The sequence below is a fragment of the Arachis stenosperma genome, chromosome 4 (assembly GCF_014773155.1).
Source record: "Arachis stenosperma cultivar V10309 chromosome 4, arast.V10309.gnm1.PFL2, whole genome shotgun sequence".
In the NCBI taxonomy this organism is placed as follows: domain Eukaryota; kingdom Viridiplantae; phylum Streptophyta; class Magnoliopsida; order Fabales; family Fabaceae; genus Arachis; species Arachis stenosperma.
The window spans coordinates 22,130,725-22,149,044 of NC_080380.1; the positions used below are offsets into that span (position 1 = coordinate 22,130,725).

The 18,320-nt window shown below is 38.0% G+C and overlaps 1 protein-coding gene across 1 annotated transcript; it reads left to right on the forward strand.

Annotated features, from left to right (window-relative positions):
- Nucleotides 1-7,421: 7,421 nt before the first annotated feature.
- LOC130973700 (uncharacterized) lies at nt 7,422-9,984 on the forward strand. The gene is made up of 5 exons (XM_057898333.1): nt 7,422-7,654; nt 7,785-7,939; nt 9,318-9,382; nt 9,475-9,585; nt 9,663-9,984. The coding sequence occupies exons 1-5, from the start codon at nt 7,545-7,547 to the stop codon at nt 9,720-9,722; spliced, it is 501 nt and encodes a 166-aa protein (XP_057754316.1). The 5' UTR covers nt 7,422-7,544; the 3' UTR covers nt 9,723-9,984.
- Nucleotides 9,985-18,320: the final 8,336 nt, after the last annotated feature.

Sequence of the window (18,320 nt, forward strand, 5' to 3'; positions counted from 1 at the left end):
CAGCACACGAGAGTTATCAGAGTTTATTTCAAGATCTTGTGTCTGTGAAGAAGGATTTGCTGAACTCTCGAAATGCGTATGCCGAGTTGGAGGACTCTATCGCTGATGGTGCCGAGGAGTCTTGGAGGATCTTCCTGGAGCAAGTCAGAGTTATTGCTCCCGACTTGGATCTTTCTCCTTTACATCCTGACAAAGTTGTTATTGATGGTGCCATTGTGGATCCTCCTGCCCCCGTAATCGTTTTCGAGTCAGAATTGAAGACTCGGGGGCAGAGGATTATTGAGTCCCCTCCTCGTTCTAAAAGACGTTCCGAGTTCTTCAGTAGATCCTCCTATCTCTTCATCTCCCATGGATGCCTCTGGTGGCGCTCCTCCTGACTCCGGTGGTGGTGATCCGTCTACTCTTCTTCCTAAAAAATGATTTGTGGCTATTTGGGGGTCCGGCCTGTGGGCCCCTGTTTTTAAACTCTTTTATTTATTTTTGGTTGGTGGTGTTGGTTGAACAATTTCCTTTGGCCTTTTAAGGCCGTAAACAAAATATTTTATAAGTACCCTTTTTAATAAGGGTTTTAACTTAACAAAAATAAATACCCTTTTTTGGATAAGGGTTTAAGTTACCTTATGCGTGTATGCTTTTCTGATTTTGATTTTTCGAAGTCTCCTTGATCTTTTTTTGAAAACCTTTCCCTTTGGCTTGTTTGTTTTTCTGAGCCTTTTGTTTAAGGACTTTTGAGACAGCCTTTAAACTTTTTCCTAGGTTTTTCAATCTCTTTTTATTATCCCTTATACTCAACTTTGTTTTAGTGAGTTCTTATGACTTAGGTTATTTTTGCGATGCGTTTTTCTTCTACTCAGTCCTTCACTCCGATTTACGGGTCGAAGTATTTCCGAGCTTTTCTACTCGGGTTCTCATTTCGACTTGTGAGTCGGATTGTTCCCGAGTTTTTTACGATCAACTCATATAACCTCTTTATACCGACTTGTACCTCGTCGTTTTATCCTAACGACCATCTAGGTCGGTTCATGGGATTTTCACGTTTTGTCGAGCTTAAGTCGGCGCGTTTCGTAGAAAGACTTAGAAAATAAAAAGGATTTTATGAGATAATGTAGATGAAAAAGATCTTTATTAATTGGGGAGGTACCTTCTTCCTACTAAGGGTTTTAATAGCCTATTTTCCCTTAGCCACTACTATGATGCCTCGTTAAAAACCCTTCTCCAGAAAAAACCCTTTAATTTTGGGAAAAAATCATGAAGTTGGGAAAAGAGTACATCAGGGAGTAGAGTTCGCTTTTAACTGTAGTACCTTTTCATATTACAAGCATGCCACGACCTTGGGAACTCAGTGCCGTTCAGGTCGGTTACTTTATAATAACCTTTTCCTAAAACTTCATTGACTTTGTATGGTCCCTTCCAATTTGCGGCGAGCTTTCCTTCTCCTGATTTGTTGACTCCAATGTCGTTTCTGATTAAGACCAAGTCATCCGGGGCAAATGTTCTTCGAATGACTTTTTTGTTGTACCTTGTAGTCATCCTTTGTTTCAATGCTGCTTCTCTTATCTGGGCATCTTCTCGGACTTCGGGGAGTAAGTCGAGCTCCTCTTTGTGCCCCCGTATGTTTCCGATCTCGTCATGGAGAATTACCCTTGGGCTTTGCTCATTGATTTCTATTGGTATCATTGCTTCCACGCCATAGACTAGTCGGAAGGGCGTTTCTCCAGTGGCGGATTGGGGTGTTGTCCTGTAAGCCCATAGCACTTGAGGGAGCTCTTCAGCCCAAGCTCCTTTTGCTTCTTGCAATCTCTTCTTTAGCCCTGCCAGTATGACTTTGTTGGCTGCCTCGGCTTGCCCATTGGCTTGTGGGTGCTCCACCGAGGTGAACTGATGTTTGATTTTCATACTGGCTACTAAGCTTCTGAAGGTAGCATCGGTGAATTGGGTTCCATTATCTGTAGTAATGGAATAAGGTATCCCATATCTTGTGATGATATTTTTGTAGAGGAACTTCCGACTTCTTTGGGCGGTGATGGTGGCCAATGGTTCTGCTTCTATCCACTTTGTGAAGTAATCAATTCCCACGATCAAGTATTTGACTTGTCCTGGCGCTTGGGGAAAAGGACCTAACAAATCCATTCCCCATTTTACAAAGGGCCATGGAGAAGTGATACTGATGAGCTCTTCTGGTAGAGCTACGTGAAAATTTGCATGCATTTGACATGGTTGACACTTTTTCACAAATTCTGTGGCATCTTTCTGCAAGGTCGGCCAGTAGAATCCGGCTCAGATTATTTTCCTGGCTAGTGACCTTGCTCCGAGATGGTTTCCGTAGATCCCACTATGTACTTCCTCCAATACCTCGGTAGTTCTTGAGGTCGGTACACACTTTAATAGTGGTGTTGATATCCCCCTTCTATAGAGAATATTTCTCACCAAGGTGTAGTGTTGTGCTTCCCTTCGGATCTTTTTAGCTTCTTTCTCCTCTTTAGGGAGGATGTCGAATTTCATGTATTCGACTAAGGGGTTCATCCATCCGAGGTTTAAACCGACTACCTCAAGTACTTCTTGTTTGTCTTCTATTTTTACTACTGAGGGTTCCTGGAGGGTTTCTTGGATCAGGCTTCTGTTGTTCCCTCCTGGTTTGGTACTTGCTAATTTGGATAGGGCGTCCGCTCTGCTGTTTAGATCCTGAGTTATGTGTTTGACCTCGGTTTCTGCAAAACGCCCAAGGTGCTCCAAAGTTTTCTCCAAGTACCTCTTCATATTTGGGTCCTTTGCCTGATACTCTCCACTTATCTGGGAGGTCACCACTTGTGAGTCGCTGTATATCATCACCTTTGTAGCACCGACTTCTTCTACCAGCTTTAATCCGACGATCAAGGCTTCATATTCTGCCTGATTATTTGAAGCTGGAAATTCAAATTTTAAGGAAACCTCTATCTGGGTTCCTCTTTCATCTACCAATATTATACCTGCGCCGCTTCCTGTTTTGTTGGAGGATCCGTCTACATAGAGTTCCCATGTAGTTGGTTTTTCCTCCTGATCCGCTGCGTATTCTGCAACGAAGTCGGCAAGGCATTGGGCTTTGATCGCGGTCCGAGTTTCATATCTTAAGTCGAACTCGGAGAGCTCTATTGCCCATTGGACCATTCTCCCTGCAACATCCGTCTTTTGGAGGATTAAGCTTCATGGGTTGGTTCGTACGGACTCTTATTGTGTGAGCCTGAAAGTAAGGCCGTAGCCTTCGTGAGGCTATTACTAAAGAGTAGGCAAACTTTTCTAGTTTGTGGTACCTTAGTTCAGGGCCTTGCAGAACTTTACTGATGAAGTAAACTGGATGTTGTCCGACCTCGTCTTCTCTTATCAAGGCTGATGAGACAGCCTTGTCCGCTACGGATAAGTACAGGACGAGGTCTTTTCCAGATACTGGTCGGGTTAGAATAGGAGGTTGGCTTAAAAACTTTTTGAACTCCTGGAACGCCTCCTCGCACTCAGGAGTCCATTCGAACTGGCATCCCTTTCTTAATAAGGAGAATAGTGGGAGGGATTTCAGTGCCGATCCTGCCAAAAATCTGGAGAGGGCTGCAAGTCGGCCATTCAGCTGCTGGACTTCTCTCAAACAAGTCGGACTTTTCATTTCTAGGATGGCTCTACACTTGTCGGGATTGGCTTCGATCCCTCTTTGTGTTAGCATAAACCCTAGAAATTTCCCTGCCTCTACCGCGAAGGTGCACTTTGCGGGATTTAGTCTCATCCCGTGCAGCCTTATGGTGTCAAAGACTTGAGAGAGGTCTGACAAGAGGTCGACTTCCTTCTTGGTCTTTACCAGCATGTCGTCGACGTATACTTCCATTAGACTCCCCAGGTGAGGGGAAAACACTTTATTCATCAACCTTTGATATGTGGCTCCTGCATTCTTCAATCCGAATGGCATGACCACGTAGCAGAAATTAGCTCTGGGTGTGATGAATGATGTTTTCTCCTGGTCGGGCTCATACATCGGGATTTGATTATATCCCGAGTAGGCATCCATAAATGATAAGTATTGGTACCCCGAGCTGGAGTCTACTAGGGTATCAATACTTGGTAGGGGATAAGGGTCCTTGGGACATGCCTTATTTAAGTCGGTATAGTCGACACACATTCTCCATTTGCCATTCTGTTTTTTGACTAGCACTACATTGGCTAGCCATGTTGGGTACTTGACTTCTCTGATGAAGCCGGCTTCCAGGAGTGCCTGTACTTGTTCTTCTACTATTAGGGCTCGTTCTAGGCCGAGCTTGCGTCTTCTTTGCTGTACAGGTCGGGATCCCGGATAAACCGAGAGTTTGTGGGACATGAGGTCGGGGTCTATCCCAGGCATGTCTGAGGCCTTCCAGGCAAAGAGGTCGGAGTTATCTCTTAGGAGCTTAGTCAATCCTTGTTTTAGGGTTTCCCCTAGGTTGGCTCCTATATGAGTATTTTTCCCTTCCTCTTTACCGATCCGTATCTCCTCGGTTTTTCCTCCCGGTTGTGGTCGCAGCTCTTCTCTGGCCCTTGCGCCACCGAGCTCTATCGTGTGAACTTCTCTGCCCTTTCCTCTCAAATTTAGGCTTTCATTGTAGCATTTCCTTGCCAACTTTTGATCTCCCCTTACCGTTGCTATTCCCGCTGAGGTCGGGAATTTCATGCAGAGGTGGGGAGTGGATACCACTGCTCCGAGTCGATTGAGGGTAGCTCTGCCGATTAAAGCATTATGTGCTGACCCCACATCAATGACTATGAAGTCTATACTCAGAGTCTTTGATTTTTCCCCTTTTCCAAAAGTGGTGTGAAGGGGCAAAAATCCTAGTGATTTTATTGGCGTGTCCCCTAATCCGTATAGGGTGTCGGGGTAGGCTCTTAATTCTTTCTCATCCAACCCTAGTTTATCAAAAGCGGGCTTAAAAAGGATGTCCGCTGAGCTTCCTTGGTCTACTAGGGTTCTGTGGAGATGGGCATTGGCTAGGATCATAGTTATTACCACTGGATCATCGTGTCCAGGGATTATTCCTTGCCCATCTTCTTTAGTGAATGAAATGTTAGGGAGGTCGGATGACTCTTCTCCGACCTGGTAGACTCTTTTGAGATGTCTTTTCCGAGAGGATTTGGTGAGTCCTCCTCCCGCGAACCCTCCTGAGATCATATGGATATGTCTCTCTGGAGTCTGCGGCGGTGGGTCTCTTCTATCCATATCGTCTCGCTTTCTCTTTCCATGACCGTCCGACCTTTTTATGAGATATCTATCAAGCCGACCTTCTCTAGCCAGCTTTTCTATCACATTTTTAAGGTCGTAACAGTCGTTCGTGGAGTGACCATATATTTTATGGTACTCACAGTAATCGCTGCGGCTCCCCCCTTTTTTATTTTTAATGGGTCTAGGGGGTGGCAGTCTTTCAGTGTTGCAAATTTCTCTGTATACATCCACTATTGAAACTTTTAGAGGAGTATAAGAGTGGTACTTCCTTGGTCTGTCGAGACCGAGTTCTTCCTTCTTCTTGGGCTCCCTCTCCCTTTCTTTTGTTGAGGGAGGGTGCCCAGGTCGCCAGCTTAGGTCTCTCAGCTTGGCATTTTCCTCCATGTTGATGTACTTTTCAGCTCTTTCCTGTACATCACTTAGAGAAACGGGGTGTCTTTTAGATATGGACTGTGAGAAGGGACCTTCTCTGAGTCCATTGACTAACCCCATTATGACTGCCTCTGTGGGCAGGTCTTGAATCTCTAAACATGCTTTATTGAACCTTTCCATATAGGCTCGTAAAGATTCTCCGACCTCCTGTTTTATTCCCAGGAGGCTGGGTGCATGTTTCACTTTATCTTTCTGGATAGAGAACCTCATCAAGAACTTCCTTGAGAGGTCTTCGAAGCTAGTAACCGACCTCGGGGGGAGGCTATCGAACCACTTCATCGCTGCTTTCGATAAAGTGGTCGGGAAGGCTTTGCATCGCGTAGCGTCGGAAGCATCAGCTAAGTACATCCGACTTTTGAAGTTGCTTAGGTGATGCTTTGGGTCCGTGGTTCCGTCATAGAGGTCCATATCAGGGCTTTTGAAGTTCCTCGGAACTTTTGCCCTCATTATGTCCTCGCTGAAAGGATCCTCCCCACCTAAGGGTGGCTCTTCTTGTTCGTCGCGGGAGTTGCGACCTTTGAGGGAGGATTCTAACTTTAAGAGTTTTCTTTCTAACTCTTTTCGTCGTTCCATCTCCTCTTTCAGGCTCTTTTCAGTTTCCTTTTGTCGCTCCTGCTCTTGTTCTAACTATTCCAGGCGGCTGTGGACTAATCCCATGAGTTCAGTTACATGGGGTGGTCCTTCTTTTTCGGACTCACGCCCTTCTGAGGAGTTTACCTTCGGGTTCTTTACTCCGGAGGTGCCTTCTCTGTGCTGATTATCAATTTCCTGGTGGAGGGTGAAGTCCACATCGTTATTACCTGTGTCCAGATTTTCTTGCTCAGAATCTGTCTCCACATGACCTTCTTCGTGGGATCTATCCGCCATCGATGGATGATCTCTCGGGTCCCTGGCAACGGCGCCAATGTTACGGTGGGTAACCGGAGATTAATAAGATGGATGGCGTTGGTTGGCCCAAACGTGTGAAGGAGGAGGTTTCCGAATGGATCTGCAATTTCGGGAGGCTCCGTCCGACTTGCTTGTGCCAGGAGAGGGGGGTGGTACCTGCAAAGACACTCCGATGCCTAAGTTAGCAAGGGTGTGAGCAGGTCTAGAGAGTATTGGGCTTAAAGATACCTGAGGGGAATCAGTGTATTTATAGTGGTGAGCCAATAACCACCGTTGGAGTAGTGCCATATTTTTAGGGTGTTAACCGTCCCATTATCTTAGGGAGGTTAAGATATGGCGCGATGAAGTAGTTAGAGAGATTTTAGGGGCAGTTACTCATTTGAATGAGTGTTTATCTGCCAGCTATTCTCCGTTCCGACTTCTCCAGACCAAGTCGGGGTTGACACCGACTTCTTAGTATGAAGGTCGGTGCTCAGCAAGGCTCAATCCTCTGTACTAGGCCTTTCATTTGGACCTGGGCCTTTATTATTGGGCCAGGGTATGAACACACCTCAAAATAAATGTCAATAATTAAAATATAAGCTTTATTCATTTATATAGAATTATTTAAGTATAAAATTTAATAGATTAGTATTTTTTTTGTATGAGAGTCCTATTAAGTAATACATATGTGATTAGTTTTCCAATTTATTCGATCAAAAATAAAATCCTTACTTTAGAAAAAAAATAATTTCAATATTTTTTAATCAAGCGAGAATATCAATTTGAGATAGAGCAAAGGTCTGGTTTTGAATTTGGACGAAAGAAAAGAAGAGAAAAAAAATACCAATTATTAATCTCAAAAAATGGGGGAAGAAAAACATTTTTCCAGGTAGTATATATTAAATTGAATTTAAAACTAACGGGCGGCGTCACAAACTCACCGAGTTGAAGAAGCGACAAAAACCGCTGAAAGGGGAACCCCGCCCCACGCGACGGAGATTTTTCCCCGAAAACTCAATTTCCCAAGCAGAAGATGGCGAAAGAAATTGAATCTCTGACAGAAGACGAAAGACGCGCACTTCGCGGAAGCAAATTCGCCCCTCTCCCTTCTCTTCCTCGCTCCAGTTCCCACTCCCAACCCAGGTTCTTCTCTTTTTTAGGGTTCATATTCAAAATTCAACACTTAAAATTAATCCATATTCTCTTCAAGTTTCGATATCATTGAATCAATTTTATTTGGTCTTATGCGAAAATTCTTTGATTCCGTTTATAGGTTGGCACATCCCGGTGGACCATTGGCGACTAATAAAGCTGCGGCATTGGCGAAGTTTCTGGAGCGGAAGCTGAAGGAGCCTAATGGATTGGCTTCCATGAACCCTGATTTGCTTGAACTTGCTGTCAATAACGCCAAAAGGACCGTCTATGCAAGTAACAATAAGTCAATAACACTTACAATGCAACTCATTTTCCTTTTATTTTCTGCCTGTAATTTATTTTGGTTTATGAAAATTTCTTTCCCATTTTTTTTATATCAAAACCGCCCTATGAAAACGTCCTTTTGGTCTCATTGGTGTTTTTATGGACATGAAAACCTGCATCTGTCAGTAGTTCCGCTTTAATTTCATTGCTGCAATTATTTGCCTACAAATGCGTGGTTTTACTTTGTGATTATTGTAGGCGTTTTACTTGCTTGACATGGTAAATTTATATGATTTATCTATTGCCATTAGTAGTTGCTTATAATTATATGGTTTCCTTTTAGTTGGTTTATGATTCACAATTCATATTGCTGGTTTTTTATGGTTGTTAGTAATATACTGATACTAATATGGGTGCGTCTTATGTTAACCTGGTATCAAAAGCTCCAGGTTAATCCTAGCCACTCTCAGTGACACTTAGTTTCTCCCTCATGATTTTTTTTTTTAATTGAAAACATAAGACTCCCACTACCTCTTCCCCAAGCCTTCACCATTGTCCAATCGACCTCTTGTTTTTTTAATTTTTAGAAGAAGAACCTGATGTTGAGGAATTCAATGAAAATTCAAATCTCAAATTGTTCCACACAACTCCCTTGTCAAACCACGTGCTAGTTGCGTCAACCATCAACTTTAGCATCCTTGTCATAGTCACGTAGGTGGAAGCCGTGGTCCTCTCATAAGCCAGCGGCATCAAACGTCTTGAAAAGAGGTGTTGCAGGATTGGTTAGTAGTTGAGAAGGAAGTGAAAGAAGTGGGGATGCTGGAAAAGCGAAATGTTCTGAGCATGAGAGTAAAATGGTGTTGGAAAACTAATTTTTTATCCCAACAATTGATTGTGAATGAATGGCTCAAATTGGTGCAATTGACTGTTAGTTTTTTCCAGCAACGGGGAGGATCTACTCCCCTGTGCATTAGTGCGCCTGAAGTTGTCTTTGCAGAGGGCGGCACAAGGATCCTCACAATGTCCGAGGGGCTTTGAGGGGAGGAGCCAATGGGTGATCACATGCTAATTATATCCTGTGGGACATGACCAATACTTTCACTTTACTGCAATAGGGGAAGTTACTAGTTACCATGATTTCTTTAAGTGTCTATATTAATATTCAGGAAATCTTTTGTAATCTTGTACTATATTCAGCAGCATATCTGTGTATCCCTGAGCTTACCACTTCACAGTTTGTAACTTATGTGCATCTTCTCTTATGTCTCTATTTTCGCTTATTAAGTTTTAAAAATGCAAAACACTAGCTTTGTGTTGGACACTGCATTAAAGTGAATTTGCATGATACTCATAAGTTGTGATCTTTAATGAACCTTTTCATCTTCAGGTGGTACTTCTAATCCCGAAAGAATTGTTCGACATGTGGACTCCTTTGGTGACTCTGATTCAAAGGTTCTTGATTCTTCATTACCATTCATAGTTCTGGATGTCTGTTAATATATCTCCCTCAGCCTTCTATACACATTCATGTCTAATATGGACAGGATTCTAGTGATGAAGAACAGAATGAGATTTCCAAGGTAAAGGAACACAAGAAGATGAAGAAGAAGACGAAGAAGAAAGACAAACAGAAAAAGAAAAAGAAAAAACGAAAGGTCATTTACTACTTATTGTTATTTTGTTGTTTGCATCGGATTTGTTAAAATCAGTAACAAGGTTTGTTGTTCTGCAGGGTGCTGAGGACCCTGGATGTGCTGTGGTGAAAAAGCCAAAACAGAAGTTTAAATTCTGATTAGTTTTTTCTGCTAGATTTTTATAATAACAAGGAGTGAAGAGAAATTGTTTCATAGGAAGAAGACAGAAAAGAGGAAAGGGTGGGGGGGGCTCTTCTCTTTTCCTGTTTCGAAGTAAGAAAATTTATTATTCAGGAGGATTTGTAACATCAAGTTGTTAGCAAGACTTGCCGACTTCGTGAAAGAATGTGTAAACACAGATACGTTACAAATTTGTAGAATTTCAAAATTTTCCCTCGTAATATAGATAAATTACAAAAAGAGAACTCTAACTACTTTGCTTTCTTATTAAAATTTTCTTGATTAAGCATTTTAGTTACAGAACTCCTAATTAAAATAGTAGTGACTAAGGTGATGGTTTTTTGGCGGGCTCAAGTTTTAAGCCCGACTTATATTTTTTAGCAGGTTAAAGGATTCGGCCTAGTGATTTTTGTTCTGTTTGTCACCCCTAATTTTTTCATCCCCCCCCCCCCCCCACCAATTACCTACATCCATGTATGATAAATAATATAAGAATTACAGCGGTTCAAGTCCAAAAAAAAAAAAAATTACAGCGGTTTAAAGTTAACAAAGATTGAGTTTCCTCCATAATATATATTACCGGGAATAATTAAATTGGATTAGTTAAATGGTTAACTCACTTATCCACTTAAATAAGTGTCGAGGATTCGAATTCTTAGTTGTGCATATTGCAACTCAATGGGCAGAAATAAAACCTTAAATAGATCTCAAATTTATGATGCTTTAGTACTCTGTCTGTCCGGCTAAAAGATACTATAGGAACCAAAAAATATATATTACTAGAAATAAAAATGCTATTTATATACTAAAATTAGCCAATAAAATTAGCCACCAATATATTTGTGTATAAATACATGTATGATTTAATTTGTTTTCAATGTATATTTATATTCCAACATGTATTTTATACTAATGGTTGATTTTAGTATACACTTAGCATAACTCTACCAAGAATTATATTGTGCCACCGTGTTTACCAAAATTTAAGATTAATAAGTTATTCGCAGGCCGCAACTTTGTGGTTTCTAACGATGAGAACCAATTTGTATTATTAATTTATTATATATTATTTATTAACAAGGATGTATGTAATGGAATACAAGAAGAGATGATCATCGACAGGTTGAACTGAATCATTATTCTTATTTGTTTTCGATGATGTATTTCCTCTCCAGCCAGCACTCCTAAGACATTATTAAAAAAAAAATCAAACAAGCAAATAGCCGTTAGTATCAACCATATCCTGATATCCAACATCAGTGGAAAGTATCATTCCCTACAAATAAAGTGAAAACATATCAAATGTTTAAAAGTCAAATTAATCGTTGACCATGTATACCATATTGTTAAGATGGTGGGAACTTGCAAGTTGGGGTGCCTACACACACCATAAAGAAAACAAAAAATGGAAATATGAGATCGGTTATTATGAAGCGTATATAAAGATGATATTTATATATGTGTTAAAAAAGCTTAGGCCTCCTAAAGATTTTTCTCAAGATTCATTGTTAGATAATTTGACATATTTAATCGAATATATTTATAATATTATTTTTATATAAAAATATTTTTATGAAAGGATTCATCTTGTAAAAAAATCACACTAGAATGACTAGAATTGTAACTGGAACAGTAATTTAAAACCCTTAAAAGAAATGAAAATGGGGAATATATGTACTAGGATCTCGGCCGACGAGGACAATTACGCCCGTGCCACCAAATCTACAGGCATCAATAGTTTTGCCATGTGCCTTCCAGTAGCTGTCATAGGCATAGGATGCATGGAAACGGATGGTGTTTGGAAGGAAGCATATGCCTCCGGGCTGAATGGGCCCACAATTAGCTAAATGACTGCATGCATAGTCCAACCCCGCCTGCATCGCCGTATCCGTCGCATTGGGCTGCGGGAGGCACCATATTGCTTCCGTCGTTGACACAACCATGCTGTATGTCACTATGCTTATTAGTAACAACATATCAAACATCTTTGGTGCTGCCATAATAATACAATTTGTTGAAAGCTTATCAATGTGGGGAGGGAATTTATGAGAGCGCAATATGTGGATATAGATGTAGTAGTGCTTGGATGAACATTTAGTATTTATATCGTTATGTTAGGAAATGCATTTAATTTTTTAAGAGATTTTACTATTTTAGTTTGACTAAAATCTTTTAGTTTTTTTTAATTAAATAAAAAATGTATTATTTACTGAAATAAATAATTTGTAAAATAATTACAAAAATACGTTGTATTTCTTATCTCGTTTACCGTGTAAACGAGATATGTGTAAATTTATCTCGTTTACACTGTAAACGAGATAAGAGTGGACATTGGCTATATATACATGTCGTTCACAGCGACGTTTTCGGTCTCATTTGCAATTTTTCGACCATTTTTTTCTCTCTTCTATCCTTTTCTGACCATTTTCTTGAGTAACTATAAGATGGTGCGTACAAATGCACGTGATCCAGAAATCAATCAACTGAACGCGACATAACACGTCACCGGGCCGACTTCGTAGTTAATTTTATTATCTTCACATTTATGTTATTGCATATATGTTTAGCCATGGTTAAGATACTTGCCAATAACTAGTATACAGTTTATGGTTTAGGTGGCTAAATGTATCGTTAGCAACGATTCACTGATAAGGTATGAGTTTAGGAATTACTGAAACTCCATTTGTTACGTACGTGTTAATGAATGTGGTAGCCATATTTCTTTATTGAACATACCAGCTCAGTCTGCCATCTCTCGTGACAAACCTCTTAAGGCATCTATGTACCATTCGTACCCAGTCTTACTTGGACTATAAGCAGCGTTTATAAGGTATCGCTTGCCCTCAGTGGACTTGAAATGAGAATGAAGTTTGCGGTCATGTGTCTAACACAATAAGCATGGAACGTCCTGGGAGGATGCCAACCACTATTATTGGCCTTCAATGCATCCTTGATCACCTGGGATCTATCAGATATAATCAACAGGCTTTCTTGTGGGGTGACATATCGTCTCAAATTAGTCAGAAAAAAAGACAATGACTCCGTACTCTTAAACTTTACAATAGCAAAAGCAACAGGAAGGATATTGCTGTTTCCATCTTGTGCCACTGCAATAAGCAGCACACCGCCATATTTGTCATACAAATGTATGTCATCGACATAAACAAATGGCTTGCAATGTTTGAAAGTCTCAACACAAGACGGGAAGGCTCAAAATACTTTATTGAACATGCTACATTCGCGTACCATAAGGTGCCCATCAAGTAAGGTAAGGCCTGAACTCACATATTGTTCTAAGACAACAACTCTGCAGTACTTGTAGCAGCTTTGTCACCTTGTTGTATGACTCCTCTCAGTCCCCGTATATCTATGCAAATTGCCTTTTGCTTCGCCGTTCAGACCTTTCTATACGAGGGTTTAAAGTGATAACTTTGCCGAACTACACCCGGTAGAACAGGGATGCTGACAGATGGGTTGGACTGTATCAACAGTAGGATGACATTGCAGATGAGGATGTTGTCCAACTGTTGATGGTATTGGGATATGGTGGGTGCTAAACACGTAGGCGCTCCACCAACTCTCCGGACCTCCCTAACGAAATAAAACTTTCATGGTTGGAAACTACATCAGATATAACAATCATAAATGAGTAAATATGCTACAATTAAACTTGACCTCACCAATATCCGAAGTTCTGTCATAGGGCTACACAGAGACTCCAAAGACATCCAGCTGTAGGTTGGCAACAATACACATGGTACTTTAATCGGTCCGATTCGACAACTTGTAGTTCTTCATACCCTGCATTACTACATCTCTGTTTTTGAATCTATGGCCGACCCGAAACTCCATCCCACTGTCTAAGTTGTAATCGTCTTCTCCAGTGTTAGAAAATAGAGATTTTTCATGCATCGCATCCAGATCCAATGCATCATAGTGACTTGGTACATCTGATAGCGCCATAATCGGGTGGGGGGGGAGGCAAAACATAGCAGACCGCTGCCTCGGCCAGCATCTCTGGTACAAACTTCTCTTCGTCATCATCTTCAAAAGAACCACTATCGTTGCTATCCGTAATATACCTATACTCTTCGTCAGAGTTTTCAATCATCCACGTCCATGTCTTCCACTAGACTAGCAAGTAGCAACATGAATTGGTGGTGGTGCGGGAGGTAGATCATCCTGCACAAAGGTCAAGTGGACGGATCCACTGCCACCAACATCACCAACCTCCGCAGAAAGCTCCATCACTTGTTCTGCTATGATTCTCCTACATATGTCAAACATGAGGCGCACATGCTCGTCGTCATGGAGTCAAAACAGACGAAATCAAAAAACTCTATTTTTCAACTGTGCTAGCAACCTATACCCCACCCTTCCGATCTTTTTTCTCCCTAAACTACCAAGGTTACTCAATATCAGACTCTTCAATTCGGACAAGAAACTTACACGCCAAATGCACAACAGTAACAGATTATCACACTCAAATATCACCCCATTGTCACTGTTTCTCATATGATAATTAGGATACACATAGACAACCACATATTCGCTACTACTGGACATATTTGCTTATTTTTTAGAAGAAAAATAGAAGAGAAGAAGATATGAAATATATGTGAAAAATACCAAGGATTGCAAATTCTTTTTATAGTTGTTGAAAATTTGTCTTATTGTATCTCGTTTACAGTGTAAATGAAATATTATCTTATTTATACTGTAAATAAAATAAGAGATGCAACATATTTTTGTAATTATTTTACAGATTATTTTTTTCAATAAATAAAATATTTTTTATTTATTTAAAAAAAATTTAAATCTTTTATCCAAACATATATATTGAAAAATATTAAAAAATTCACTTTTTTTTTAAAGATTATACTTTTACTAGAATATTTTAGTGAAACATATTAGAAAATATTAAAAGATTTTCTTATTGAAAACAATATCTATGTTGACCAAAATAATGATACCAAACAAGTATGTGGTAAATGGCTTTAATTGCAATAGTTTTGAGTCAATGGCTTATTAATGAGTCTGGTGTGATAAGGATATATGAGGTGGATACTCATTAATATTTGAGCGGTTAATTTTTTTAAAAGAAAAGTTTAATTTATTAAAGTAAGGCTAAAGTTAATTACATTTAAAATTTTAACTTTTGTACGCTTATAAATATAAAAGTCTGATATAAGAAATAACACAATCAATAACAACACTTGACACTTTTTTTATCTCTCTTTTACATATACATTACTACATATATATATATGAATCGTCTCTATTATATTGAGATTATTATATTGATAAATATTAATTAGTACTAGAATCTTCTATTTATACTTCTTTATTTTATATTTATTTTCGCTTCCTTATTTATTTATTTATTTTACAACACGTTATCAATACGAGACTCTGATAAAAATATAAGAAGATTCAGGTAATAAATTTTTATTATGTCAAAGCTCTCTCATATTGAATTTAATATTTTTGATATATCTGAAAATAACTACTTATCATGGATATTAGATGTCGAAATTCATTTTGATTCAATGGATCTTGTAGATACCATTAAGGCTAAAAATAATGCATCCTAAAAGGATAAAACCAAAGTCATGATCTTCTTTCGTCGTCATCTTGACGAAGGATTAAAAATGAATATCTCACACTAAAAGATACTGTAAATCTGTGAAAAAATCTTGGAAAAAGGTATAATCATTAAAAAATAGTGATACTTCCTCAAACCCGAAATGAGTGGACACACTTGCGTCTATAAGATTTTAAATTCATAAATGAATATAATTTATCAATGTTCTTAATTACCTCATGAATGAAATTATGTGGGAAAAGATAACCGATAATGACATGTTAGAGAAAACTTTCTTGACCTTCCATACTTCGAATGTGCTCCTGCAGCAGTAGTATAGAGAAAAAGAATTTAAAAAATATTTTGAGCTAATTTTTTACTTTCTTATTGTTGAACAAACTAATGAATTACTTTTAAGAAATCATGAAGCACGCCCAACTGGTGTTGCCCCATTTTCTGAAGTAAATGTGGCAAATCATAACCCCAAAAGAGATAAATGGCAAGGTTTTGGTAACAAATAAATTATGGAAGGAAGAAAAATTATGTTCACAAAAAAGGATCTCACCAGAAGTGGGATAAAAAAAGAAATAATGGGTAAAATAAATCAGCAGAGGATAAATATTTTTTGTTATGGTAAAAAGAGCCATTGGTCACGTATCTATCGTACCCCAATGCCCTTAGTCGATATTTATCAAGTATCTTTGAAAAAAAATGACAAAGAAAAGAAGACAAATTTTGTTTCAAATGATGCTGATAAAAATTACACATTCATTATGAAGCATCTGATTTCTTTGAGGATCTTGAAGGAAATATTAGTTATTTGATCAATGATGAAAAAATTTAATATTTAGGTTAATTAAGTATTTATGTAAATAAATAATGTAAAAAAATTCTTGTTAAATTTTATTCCCTATGTATTTAAATTCAAGTATAATGTATATAAATAATGTTCAATAAAATATTTATGTTTACGTATTTCAAAATCACTGAATGTGATAAAGTTCTAAAATAATAATAATAAAATCTTAATATATGATACTATTTTTATGAACGATGCTTCTTAGAAAAATAATTCCAATTAGAAATATAATTTTATTGCGCATGTACTGCTACCAATTATTATTATTATTATTATTATTATTATTATTATTATTATTATTATTATTATTTATTTTTAAAGAAAATGACAAGAATATATAAATGAAAATGTTTGCTTTGCGGATAGTGCACGTTCGCATACCATTCTCAAAAATAATATATATTTTACTCATTTTGTACCAAAAGAAGAATGTGTTAATACTATTATTGCCTCAGACAATATGATAGAAGGCTCCATAAGTGCTATAATTTTATTTTTCGGAGGAACAAAATTCATAATATATAATATATTTTGTCTACTAAGTCTCTAAGAAACTTGTTAAGTTTTAAAGATATTCGCCGAAATGGATATCATATTAAAACAATGAATGAGAAAAATTATGAGTACTTATGTATCACAACTCATGATTCAAATAAAAATGTTATATTAGAAAAGTTACATTCACTTTCATCGGGGTTATATTATACTAAAATTAGTATAATTGAATCACATGCCATTGTAAACCAGAAATTTACCAGCCCAAATGAATTCATAATTTAGTATGATCGATTGGGGCATCCTGAACCAATAATGATGCAGAGAATTATTGAAAACTCCCATGGGCAATCACTAAAGAAACAGAAGATTCTTAAATCTAGTGAATTTTGTTGTGCTGTATATTCTCAGAAAAAACTAATTTTAATGTCATCACCAGTAAAGATTGGATTTGAGTCTCATGAATTTCTTGAAAGGATTCAAAGCAATATATGTGGACATATTCATCCACTATGTGAACCTTTTAGATATTTTATGGTCCTAATAGACGTATTCTCGAGATGGTCACATGTGTGTATATTGTCTTCTCACAACCTGGCGTTTGCGAGATTACTTGCTCAAATTATTCGATTAAAAGAACAGTTTTCAAAAAATTCAATCAAAGCAATTTGTCTTGATAATGCTAGTGAATTCACTTTACAGGCCTTTGATACTTATTGTATGGCTAACAGAATAAGTGTTGAACATCCAGTAGCTCATGTTCACACACAAAATGGGTTAAAAGAATTACTTATTAAATGCCTCCAAATTGCCAGACCCTTACTTATAAGAACAGATCTCCCAAGCTCTGTTTAGGGTATGCAATTTTTTATGCTGCAACACTTATTTGTTTAAGGCCAACAATTTACCATCAATTCTCTCCTCTATAATTAGCTTTTAGTCAGTAGCCAAATATTTTTTATTTAAGGAGATTTAGGTGTGCGATATATGTTCTAATTGCTCCACCTTTTCACACCAAAATGAGACCCAAAAAATTAGAAATTTATGTAGGATATGATTCTACCTCTATAGTGAGGTATCTTGAGATACAAACAGGAGATGTGTTTAAAGTTTGATTTGCATATTGTCCTTTTGATGAATCAAAATTTTCAACATTAGGGGGAAGAATAAGCTTCTTGAAAAAGAACTTAATTGGAATGCATCATTCTTGATGCATTTAGATCCTCGATCAGGGCAATGTGAACTAGAAGTTCAAAAGATTATACATTTGTAAAGAATATCAAATGAATTATCTGATGCATTTTCTGATACGAAAATGATTACTAAATCCTATATAACAGTTGAAAATGCTCCAATTTGAATTGATGTTCTAGTCAGACAAATGGCCACCGAAACAAATTCACGTCAGAAGCGTGGTAAACCTGTCAGTTCCAAAGACAAAAATCCTCAAAAAAAAAAAGAGGTAAATACTATTTCTGTTGAAAAGGCCTGAAGTTGTCCAAAATTTTGATATAATTTTGATGCCAGAAGATGTTCAAGTACTTGAAAATAGTAAAAATTGTGAAAATAATGAGATCTCAATAAATTATGTCTTTACAGGAGAAAAATAAAACCAAAATAAAATAATTGTCAATGAAA